This window comes from Ambystoma mexicanum, chromosome 13 (genome assembly GCF_040938575.1).
Source record: "Ambystoma mexicanum isolate Mex_15411 chromosome 13, UKY_AmexF1_1, whole genome shotgun sequence".
Classification (NCBI taxonomy): Eukaryota; Metazoa; Chordata; class Amphibia; order Caudata; family Ambystomatidae; genus Ambystoma; species Ambystoma mexicanum.
In genome coordinates, this window is record NC_090938.1 from 251,541,797 (window position 1) to 251,554,144 (window position 12,348).

At 49.4% G+C, this 12,348-nt stretch overlaps 1 protein-coding gene across 1 annotated transcript in view; it reads right to left on the reverse strand.

Moving 5' to 3' along the window:
* Positions 1 to 7,037, reverse strand: part of PNP (purine nucleoside phosphorylase) — a 379,606-nt gene extending 372,569 nt beyond the window's left edge. The window contains exon 1 of the mRNA XM_069633728.1: positions 6,688 to 7,037. Within this exon, the coding sequence (XP_069489829.1) occupies positions 6,688 to 6,731 (44 nt within the window). The 5' untranslated portion in view covers positions 6,732 to 7,037. The remainder of the gene's footprint in view (positions 1 to 6,687) is intronic.
* Positions 7,038 to 12,348: the final 5,311 nt, after the last annotated feature.

Sequence of the window (12,348 nt, forward strand, 5' to 3'; positions counted from 1 at the left end):
AAAGAAGCACACACATTCTTTTGCCGGGATGGCCATCATCAAGGCAAAAGAAGGTGTGCGCTTTTTCTTTTGTCTTCATTAATAGGCTCCTAATGGAGCCTGAGACCTCACAAAGGCCCCGCCCCTGTCGCACTAAGCATGTGTGGCAGGGGCCCTGGATCGGGCTGCTGCTTGTTAACAAAGCAACAGCCCGACCCTTAGGTCATTTATCCTCTTTTTTTTTTTTAAATGTGGATGTGCGCCCCCGTGGGCATGAGGCTGCGGCCCAGATGAGGGGCGCGCCCCACAGTCTGAATAGCGCTGCGCCTAAGCCCTCCCCTCCAGGACCATACACCAATATGAGTCCTAGAGGGGAGGGCTTAATAATCGCACATTTTCCCGATTATACCCGGCCGGAGAGAAGTGATGCAGTATCGATGGAAAGGGCCATCGATGCTGCCTCACTTCTCTCCAGCCGGGGGGGTGCGGGGGGGGCTCAGCCCCGACTTGATTTTGCCGGGGGGCGGCGCCCCTGCCCTGAAGTCCAAAAGGTCTGCGTCCATTTTACTTTGCAAAACTCAAAGGAGGGAAGAGAGTTACCGGGTGTGGAAGTCCAGGTGCAACCCAATACCCTGTTGCCTGGATGTTGCCTTTTAGAGGAATACATTTGAGATGCTAGTCCCAAGAGCCCCTTCGTCTTCTCTCTCGCAGGCCCTCTTTGCTTGGACCTGTATTTCATCTTATGCTGTCGTCAGTTCTCCGGCCCCTCACACTTTTGCTGCCAGCGTTGCGGTTCTTTTTTTTGCATTTCCTGTGAAGACCTGTGGTTCTGTTTTATCATCACATATGCTTTAAAGCAGTCCTTTTTAACGGAGGTTGGCTGCTGTTCCCAGCAGAGAGCTGCTTCCCTTTACTTTTTCATGTCTGTCTGTCTCATCTCTTGATACCATGCCTGTCTAACACTATCCTTTATTTGCTGCTGCTGCCGCAACCTCACCCTCCCCCCTCCCCTCTGCCTCACTATCGGCTGCACCCGCCACTTTCATTCTCTTCTCTAATTCTGTGCACTGCCCAGTGCTTTAAGTGGGGTAAGAAATTGAGGGGGGGGCCCTAGTTTGGGGGCGTGGCTTCCATTGTGGGCGTGGCCTAAAACGTGCACAAATCATTGTAAGGTGCGCAAACAAATATATAAATGTATGTGAGCATTTATATGTTTGTATGCGTACTACTATGGTTTGTGTACCTTTCAAGCCTTATAAACATACCAATGTTACGTATTTCTAGGTTTATAAAAAGGGGGCTTGAAAAGTGCACAAACCATAGTAATTTACGCACACTTGTGTGCTTAACTTACTATGGTTTGTGCACTTTTCAAGCCACCTTTTATAAGCATAGACATTTATAACATATTTCTATGTTTATAAAAGACGGCTTGAAACGTAAACAATTCAAGGCATCTTTTATAAAGCGTTGAGGACGGACAAAACCCGAGGTGGCTTTGTCCATCGACAAAGCTTTATAAAAGATTCCTTGAATTGTGCACGTTTCAAGCGGTCTTTTATAAACATAGAAATATTTCTACGTTTATAAAAGATGGCTTGAAACGTATACAATTCAAGGCATCTTTTATAAAGCTTTGCCGATGGAGAAAGGCGCCTCGGGCTCTGTGATCTCTGCTTTGAGCAGATAGATCACTGAGCCCGAGGCGCCTTTCACCCTCTGCGAACCCGCAGGCTCCGTGATATAATCTGCATATTAGATCATGGAGCCCACAGGTTCGCGGAGGGTCAGTGACCTGGTGAGGGCAAACAAAGGAACTGTAACTTCCCTGATGACCCCTCAGATGAGGGGTCATCAGGGAAGTTACAGTGACTGACAGAAGTGCCAGCCAGCCTCAGCGACGCTGTGCCTGGCTGGCACTTCTGTCAGCTCGCTTGAAATTAAACTGGCGGGCGCATCTCCCGTTGCGGCTGCGGCAGCGGCGGGATAATGCATCCGGCCAATGTTGTGTGGGATGGGGGGCCCGGCAGGGCCCCGGCTCAAGTCCAATTTTTGGAGACTGCCGGGGCCCGGCCCGGGCAGGCTCCGGCCCACTTTAAGCACTGGCACTGCCTCTCGTTCCTGTGTAATGGTATTTGTCGTTGCAGTGGGTGGCTTCGTGTGTTAGGAGCCGATGCTGAGTTGGTGCTGCTGGGCCCACACAGGCACCTGACAGGAAGCCCAGTGCTTCTGCCCGTTCCCTTGAGCTGGCAGCGAGGCCCTGGATTTGCACTGCTAATAGTTCCAGGATGCAATGCGGCAGGAGAAGCCCCACTCCCTCGGCAAGGACCTTACTTCATTCGGTGCTGCCTAGGCGGGGGCTAGTGGGCCCTTCCCGCCCAAGCCTGCCCGCAAAGAAGGGCTTATCGCTACGGTACTGTTCCCATCTCCCTCTTCCAGGCACATCTAGAGAACACTTATATACACCCTACACATTTTTCATCGTCGTCCTTTTCTAGCAAATGATATTCCGTCCTTAGGTCTACCCTTAGCCTTTTCAATGGATTGACTGCTTGCATTTACACCGTTTGCCTCTAGGGTTGTTTGTGGACAGTGGAGAAACTTTGCTGAAAATGTTGGGGGGAGGGTGGGGCATGACATCTGAAGAAAAGGTGCCCCAGCCAAATGAATGGGGACAAAACGGTGTGCCATGAAAGATGGGGGGGGACAAACACCCTTGCCTCTCCCTAAAATTATGCCCATGTTTGTGGATTCTGGCCAATGAGAGAGCACGGGTCTCCCCTCTTTTAATGGGGTCACATTTTCTGGTGTTTGCAGCGGCACTTCAGACTGAAGGCGGCATTGTCTGCAGGGGGCACCTGTACTGCGAGACGTGGCATGGAAACCTGTGAAAGGAAAACCGGCTTGGGCCTGTTTTGCCACATTTGTAAAACTGGGCAACTCCTAGAGCCTTCAATGACTCCACCCAAGGGCCGGGCAGATCCGTACGTGAAGCCGGAGTGGCGGGTGGTGCCTTAACTCCGGGGCGTGGCATGGAGTGATTTAAGCGTGGGTTGCAAAGCAGGCACTTACGCTGCGCCTTATGCTCCTGCTAAACTGCAGTCTCCTAAAATGAGTTAAGCACGAAAGTCTGCACACTTTCTGCTGTCCTGCTCGCGCTATGCAGCCCTCGATCTAGACGTACCTTCAGCTCCTAGTCTCTGGGGCATTTCAGATTGCCATCGTCTCCCAGTCTGAGGCATTTCAGATTGCCATTGTCTCCTAGTCTTTGCCATCGTCTCCCAGTCTCTGGTGCATTTCAGATTGCCATCGTCTCCTAGTTTCTGGGGCATTTCAGATTGCCATCGTCTCCCAGTCTCTGAGGCATTTCAGATTGCCATTGTCTCCTAGTCTTTGCCATCGTCTCCTAGTCTCTGGGGCATTTAGATTGCCATCGTCTCCTAGTCTCTGGGGCATTTCAGATTGCCATCGTCTCCTAGTCTCTGGGGCATTTCAGATTGCCATCGTTCAGATTGCCATCGTCTCCTAGTCTCTGGGGCATTTCAGATTGCCATCGTCTCCTAGTCTTTGCCATCGTCTCCTAGTCTCTGGGGCATTTCAGATTGCCATCTTCTCCTAGTCGTTGGGGTATCTCAGATTGCTATACTGCATTTTTAGGTACGTTCGAGAGGGCTTCAGCTTTCCGTCAGAGCACTTGAACATACATTTTAGAGAGGGTCCCGTTGCCAATCAGTTGCTCAGTAACGCAGAAGGATTGCATCCTGGTAAAGCACTCCTGTAGCAGCGTACATTTTGTAGAAGAGCATGGAGCTGTCTAGGTACCAACAGCAACCCAATGCACGTGCTTTGGCCTAGTAGCACCTCATCAGTGAGGTGGAGCTGTGCCTCTCTGAGCACAGTGAGCAGGGAGTCCACGTCTGAATAACCCTAGGTAACTTAGGGTGACCAACCCCAAGTTCCTTTTACATTCAAAAAGAGGTCAGGGCGTCCCTCTGCAAGAAAGAACACGGCACGATGACCTGTTCTGTGGGAATTTATCCACTCAAGAGTCCACAGCCACATGTTTTAGCTCACTGTACCTTTCACAAAGGAGCAGGACAAAGACTGCGCTTCAAATGGATATTCCTCATTTAAGAACGGTAGTGAACTAAAACATGTGGCTGCAGACTCTGAGTGGGTACATTCCCACAGAACAGGTTATCGTGCTGTGTTCTGTGTCCCACCCCAGAAGGTGCCATGGGTCAAGATTCATTCAAAACCTTCCACCCATAAGATGTTTTGGCCATAGTCTGCCTCCCTACGTCAGTGGGGGCGTGCCCATACTTGGGTCCCTTGCTCACTGCGCCACGGGGCACCAAGCTGCACCTGACTGATGTGGTCCACCAAGGCTGAAACATTATCTGCGGGTGCTTGTGTTGTCATGCAGAGAGGACACAAGCTGGCAGTTCGGGCTGGACTGCTCTCGTTGGTCACCATGGCGCAGAAAGAGTACAACATGATGGCGCAGAAGGTTGTACAGAGCAGTGCCAGAAGTTAAGATTCATTCTGAACCTTCTATCCATCACAATTTTGGTTATATGACGTGCTCTTGACATGCAGATATGATATGACCTGTTACGATGAGACGATCTGATACCATCAGATGGCATGATGATATGACGGCTCAACTTGACATCATGACACAACATGTTGTCATGACAGCAAAACAAGGCGTGATTTCTTGACTTGAACATGTGACCACATGCCATTGCATAATGACAGATTGACGCAATGTCATCACGTGATAACATGACATCTCATCATAGCAAGACGTCATATTAGTAGGTCTTTTATACAACAGAACTTCTGTTGTTTTCATGGCGTCTTGGAAATGTAGGCATGACATATCAGAACAGGACATCATGAAGACGTGTTATGAAATGCCACCTGACATTGTAAGACATGATATCATTACCTATCATGACATGGCCGTGCTATGAGATGACATAATATCAAGGCATGATCCCGTGACAGCATTAAGTAACATAACACAACAATACCAGTAAGGTCCTCGTTTGAAAAACGCAAACGGTTAGTTCAATGAACACAATTGTAATAAGTTTACTATTAAGCAATTGCAATGTAGTCCCAGTTTGCACAGTCTCAGTTTACTCCCATATTGACAGTCTCAGTTTACTCCCATATTGGCAGTCTCAGTTTACTCCCATATTGGCAGTCTCAGTTTCCTCAGTTTGACATTCCAAATGCTCACAATACGAATGCATTCTCAGTTTCAAAGGTACAGTATCCCCCCAGTTTGTTCAATATCGCGGCACACACATTCTACTCGCAGTTTGCACAATCCCAGGTGACGGACTACCTCGGCACACCCCACTAACCCATTGCCCTCCCGCCCCCTATAACAGGGAGCGGCGGCTGCCACTGGGAAAGCCCTGCTTGCACCGCTCATGCTGAGAAGGTAGAGTGCATATCCCCGGCCAATGTAATGGCAAGCGGTTGACGAGGCTGCTCGTTCCCCCTACTACCAGAAGGGGGAACAGAGTGTTTCCAGGCGGAAAGTTCCGCAGTACAATGCTGCTCTGCGACATGAAGGCCACCTGCACTTCCAGCGCAAGTTTCCATTCTGTGTAAGGAGGACGATACATCAACTACCATAAAACTGGCAATAATAACACTTGTCGGTGCAGAGCTTAGAGGCTGGAGGAACCAGCACGAAGCGCTACAAAACAACACAAAGTATGCCATTATGTTCAGCATTTCTGATGCAGATGTTAAAAAAAAAACCTCTCCCAGAGCAGTAACATGGGTGCAACCCCCTAGTGAAAGGGATCACTGGGAGGGAAAAGTCGGGGAACCCCGAAATGACGAAAACCAAGAATAACCTTACCTCCGCGACAAAGACAGGGCGCCCAAGTAGCGGAGGGCGCTGGCAACAAGCCCACTGCAATGCAGGCTGCTTAGCTAGCCCTCCCCCACGCAGGCAGCCTGGAGCAGTAGGCACATGCAGGGCTTCGGTGAACTTTAGGAACTCAACACACTCTGAGCCAACTAATGTGGAAGTCACGCCGTTTTTTCGGAAGTCAAAATTATAACTAATCTGCATTAATAAGAATACTTTGGGGTGGCACACATGGAAGTCATCAAGTCCAGTGGCAGACATTCAAGTTCAGCCTAGGGGGGTTTCTAGGCCTTGTCCTAACCGTTGTTGCTTGTAAGTGTCGATAAGAGATACACACCGTCCCTACCGCAGAGATCAACTGCCCCCCGCTGCAGGCCTAGAGAACCTTGAAGGCGCTCCGCAAAGTGCACTGACACCCCTACTGTGTGTGAAGCCCTGACTTTACCTGATGGAGGCCATCACGAATTACGCGCTTAAAAGATAGCTACAATCCCCTCGCGCTGCTTGGTGCAGGTACTCACAAGAGCTATACTCAGTCGAAGGGTGGGAGTGAGTGAGGTTGCACCCCCCTCACCCCAGCCCATCTTCCTCGTCCCAGTTCTTGCTAAATGATGTCCCCTAATTTGTATGTGAGGACTGGGGCGAGGAAGAATCAGACTGGGAGTAATGAAGATTACCATGCAGGACCTGGGGCATTCGAAGTGGCTGCAGTGCGCAATTAATTTCCCTGTGATGTGCTATGCAGAGGGCAACCAAAACCAAGCAGGGCTGGGACTGGCAGAGGAGTCCGGCCGGGCTGCTGCGGGTACCTGCGTTCGTGACAGTCTGCCTGCGCCGCCATCCTCCTGCTCATCAGCTGCGAGACGCTGCGTTCGATGCCTGCCTTCCGGCTTTGCGGGGGACCAGGCGTCGTTGGGCGAATTGCTCGCTAACCTTCGGATACACGATTCGTTGAGTCGTCTTGGTACCAGAAGTGGAGCTGCGGTTGTGGTATTTGTCTGGAATGCGTGCAGCAGAGTATATGTGGCTTCCTTCCGTGGATGGACGATGTGTGAATCGTGACACTACCTCCTGTGGTGATATATGCAGCGTGTGATGCACCTGCAGCAGCACGCCCACCTCGCCCTCTGCCTTGGCTCGCTGGGTGAGTGCCAGAAGTGCCGGTTCCCCTGCCCAGATGCTTCCTTAAATCCACCTGGAGGGAGGGGGTGCGTCGGCCAATCCGAGGAGCGATGACTCCGTGATGGCTGATGTGACGCAGCAGGAAGTTTTAGGCGGGGCCCCCGGGTGGCGCACCTACACTGGGACATATGAAACCGCATTCCGAAATGCAGGAAATGGCAGCTGATACGCCTCCAGGCGCTTGCTGGACCGCTGCGCAGGGGAGAGAACACCCACACTCCTGAGAACTCCACATCAGTGTCATTTTCCTCTGTAGAGTCAGTACCCCGAATCCACTCACTAGCAGAGCAAAGCTGCGCCTGGGTACCAGTAGTCGAGTTAGGAGGATGTGGAGCCTGTTGCAGTTGAGGTACTGTGTGCTTTGATCTTAGCATTGAAACAGTGTGTGCCTGGGCAGTTGAGGTACTGTGTGCTTTGATCTTAGCATTGAAACAGTGTGTGCCTGGGCAGTTGAGGTACTGTATGCTTTGATCTTAGCATTGAAACAGTGTGTGCCTGGGCAGTTGAGGTACTGTGTGCTTTGATCTTAGCAGTTGAGGTACTGTGTGCTTTGATCTTAGCATTGAAATAGTGTGTGCCTGGGCGGTCCTCATCCATGTGGTGAAGCCGGGCCTCTCTAAGCACAAGTGTCTGTGAAAAGGTACAGTGAGCTAAAACCTGGTTGTAGAACTTCCTGAGCGTTTGAACCGTGTTACTCCTCAGTAGAGGGGCTACCATACATTTGTATACTTTTGTAATGCTTGGGGTTTAACTTTAAATTACCCGGGGTAAACCAGACGTGTACCCCTTACTCAGCGTGCCTTACAGAGGATCAGCTTCACCTCACTGAGGAGGCCCAACAAGGCCGAAAGACGTGTCTGTGGTTGCTGTTGGTACTCTTGTTGAGAGTGGAATTGCTTAGCATTTCGGTGCTGGACTGCCCTGGTGGGTGGGACCACACTAATATGCAAATTATTATTTCTGTCCGTGAAAGGTGCAGTGGGAGGTATGAACACTGTTCAAATACGCTGTTCTATGGGAGGTTTCCCAATCAGGAAGGGCTAGGTGTTAGACCTTCCTGATTGGCAAACCTCCCATAGACCAGTTTATTTGAACCGTCTTCGTCCTCAGTAGAGGGGCTCCCACAATTCGGTTTACCTTTTGCTGGAGGTGTAGTGGCAGAGCTGTGTGTGTGTGTTGGTCTCAGTATTGAATCAGAGGATGCTACAGGACCAGGTTGAGATGCGCGCCACGTGCTACCGTAGATCAGGATTGATATGCTCTGCAGGGCTGCGTGTGGACAGTGTGAGCGCACATGTCTACTGGGTGGAACAGGCAGGGCTGTGGCTGCTGGGGGTCCGTACTGGAATGGCACCGGCTTCTCTAATTAGTGGATTGGGGTTCATTGGCAAGGATATGTGTGTGTGATGAAAGGACCACTGCTCTGCAGGAGTGCAGGGATGTGCAGTGGCTAAAACTCCTACTTAGCCCAACACTGCTACTAAACCAGCAGTGCCCCCAATTATAAAGGTGAAACAGGCCAACTAGACCTGCATAACTCCTTCTCCTCTTATGGTAAGGTGGTCCGAGGGCAGGCTGCACCCTTCAAGAGGAGTGTGAGGTAGCAAGGAAGCATCCAAACAAAAATAGTAACGTGAGACCAACATAATGGCAATGTCCAATCAAGGTTCTATACAAAAGAGGAGACTTTCATTAAACAAAAAATACAAACACAATAATAAAAACACTAAGGGCCCATCCCTGTAAAGGAAGTCACATAATATGCACACTTCTGATTAAAAAGGACACCCTAGGGCTGAGGCCAGAGAAATGCAGGCAATAGGCTTTGCTGCAATGCTCACATTCAAAGATATGTCTATTAGAAAGGTACAGAGCAAAGCCTTAAATGTCCTAGGGCCCTTACGACAGGGGGAGAGAACCATTACACATGCTTAACAGTGTTGATCTGGGAGTTCTCTGAGACTGCAAGTCAGAATCTGGTTGGTGAGCGCATCAACTGTGTCCAATATGGGGTGCAGTTCAACAAGACTCAATGGTACTTGGCACAAAGATGCTTGGGATAGGCAGGTGATGGCCGGCTCTGCATAGCTCACAAGTGATTTGAGGTGGGAACCAGAAACCAGAGCTGTTCTCTGTCCCTGGATTGCTATGAGAACCATTCCAGGGTCTCAAAGATCGACCCTCCCAGGTACAACTTGGGTCCTTCCTATCATCTATCGCCTTCTCTACCTGTGGTGTTCCCCAGGGGTCTAACCTCTTACCCTGGCTTTTCAACCAATACCTTGCAACTCTCGCCTACTGCATTTCCATTTTCTGCTTAATTTCCAGTGCTATGCAGATGACACTGAGCTCATTTTCAGGATTCCCTCGGCCACTTCCTCTCCTTCCCTCATTTCTGAGTGCCTAATCGCCATTCAAACTTGGTGTGCCGCCAACGATCTTTGTCTAAATGCCAACAAGACTGAGATCCTCCTCATCGGCACACCTTCACCATACTTTTGCCTCACTCTCTGGCCGGCCTCCTTCAGCCCTCCTCCTACCCCTACGTGTGAGGCTAAGAAACTCGGGGTCATCTTTGATTCTACACTTTCCTTCTCTGCACACATCCCTGGCATCTCTAAAAAGTCAAACATCTCACTGCACCTCCTCAGAGATACTCTACCTTTCCTCTCCTTCCCTCAGAACCTCACTGTCTCCCAAGCTTTGGTTCTCTCTAGGCTGGACTACTGTAACACTCTCTTTCTAAATCTACCTGCCTCCACTCTCCGCTCTTTACAATTAATCCAGACCAGGATTGCAAGACTTGTCCTTGGCCTCTAGCCCTGGGATCGTATCTCTCCAGCTCTGAAATCCCTTCATTGGCTCCCAGTGGATGCAAGGATTACATTTAAAACCCTCTGCATTGTCCACAAGGCCTTCTGGGGCCTGGGTCTTAAATACTTCAAACTATCCCTCTGTAAATTCCTCGCCTCCCGAGCCCTTCGCTCCACTACTTCTATCTCTCCACTACTCAGGGTCAGTCGTCTTTCAAAGAAACTAGCTGGGGGTAGATCTCTGTCTTCGTCTGGGGCCTCCCTTTGGAACTGCCTCCCTGCCACCCTGAAACTTGAGGAAAACCATCTCCGGTTCCGGAAGCAGCTCAAGACCTTCCTCTTCGCTTCTGCCTTTACCCCTCTTCTCCTCTGCTGATCTGTTTTCTCTCTCGGTACTGTGCACCTGGCGACCCTCTGTCCTTTGGGCCCAGGTATCTGCTCACACTGCCACCCTCCTGCACTGCCTCCGGTCCACCCCTTGCACTGGGGTCTGTATCTCTACCCATACAGTCCCCCACCCACTTTTCTTCTGAACTTCAGATATACCCTATCTGCTTAACCTAGCATTCCACTTGCTGGCTGCACTACCACTGTTTATTACCTTTATTTATTTATTTTACTTATTATTGATTCTGTCTCTCCTCTGTTCCACACTTTCCACTTCTCCCCCCTTCCATGCACTTTTCCCCCCTTTTCCCTCTCCCATGCACTTGTGCGTTCTCAATGTCACTGGGGCTAGTAAGATCGTTGTTTTTTGTTCTCCCACGTCCACCTCCCTTTGCCTGATCGCGCTCTGAAACACTTGTGTACGAGCGCGATATAAATAAAATATAATTTCATTTAATTTAAGGTGAATCCTTATTCTGCTCTTCCCTGCCAAGGAGAATGCTTGAAAACACTTGAAGGGGCTGCCACTCCCAGTAGGTATCATCCTGAATACCAGTGGTCAGGCAGCAGGAAGGCCTTGTTCAAACAGTATGTCACCCCAAATGGTCCTCAGGGATGAATGAGGGGAGGGCCCTGCTCCCTCCTTGGAGTCTTTATCTTCACCTCTATGGCAGAGGGCTGTGGAAAGACTGTACCCCAATAAAGTTTCAGGTAAAACCTACTTCTTATGTTCAAAGATAATTCAATGTATAGTTCACCCCCTTATATACTCAGTTTGCCACATTGGATTGGTTCATTTCAATCCTTCTATAAGGGTCCAATCCTGGCTGCTGTGACAAGAGTATTTGCCTGATTATGTTAGTGCCACAGTGCTTTGTCTGTGGGAAGGGGGCACAAGAAATGTGAGTGGCGCAAGAAATCAAAAAATGGTGGAAGCAGTCACTTGGATCAAATACTATCAAGGCTACTGTAACTCCTTCATCACACCTCTCTGTCCACCATCAGAGTCTCTATTAATTACCACCTAGGTGTGACATCTCCTTTTTCCTAGCATGGCTCATCTTTTAAGCACTGGCTCCCAGCTAATCTTTTGGAGATATTCCATGTCCTCTTGGGAAACCGACAAGCCTTCTCAGGGGAGAACAAAAGGTAGTTTCTAAGTCTGGACACAAATGGTTGTTTAGGGCAAAACCCAGTCACAGACGATTAATGTACATAAGGTCCTGTCAGTTGAACGAGTCACTTAAAAGTAAGTTGGCAATAATATTACACAAAAGGGTTTAGCCTTTATAATTGTATGTTCCTATAGACCACCATATCAAATGAGAATGGGTTATATTTATCTATTAATCAAACTTCCACAAGACCTAGGAGATGTACAATTATTCTGAAAAGTGCTTGTTTGCTTTCAAGGGGATTCCCTTTTCATTTCCAAAAAAAGTCTGATGCAAAAATGTGTTCTCCGTTTGACGTCACCTTCCTGAAGTAGTCATGAATGCTCCATCCAAATGTGTAGACTGCAGTAATGTTTGTATTAGATTTGGCAAATAAACACAGGGTTTACAATTTTAGTAAACACAGATTGTAGTAATTTTTAAAAGTGAAGATCCATTTCTGCTAGCATGCTTCCACATGCCAATTACGGATGCCTGACAGCAAGTATACAGGGGGGGTTTCTTATACATGGATGTGGGTGTGTCGGTGTCTGTATGTGAAGGGTGGTCTCAGTACAAAACGGCAGAGGGATGATGTAGATCAGGTTCCAGAGGCACCACTAGAACTGGCCGCTGCTTTCCGCATTGGCAAGATGAGCGGGCTGCAGTACATGATTAAGGCGCATTGGTGGAGCTGCGTATGGTTTTTAGGCCTGGGACAGCGGCCGGTAGTGCATATCACCAAAATCTATGATGAATTCCAGCAAAAAGCCCACACAGCCTTCCATGTTCCACAATGGACCTCTCCATCGTCACTGTAACAACATTTAAGCAATTTGGTTCTGCCAGCTCTGAGCAATGCAAGTCCCTTCTGAGGAACAGCCAATGTCCAGGGCTGCCTGCTGGTGATGTCTGCAAGACAGCCTTCTTTAAA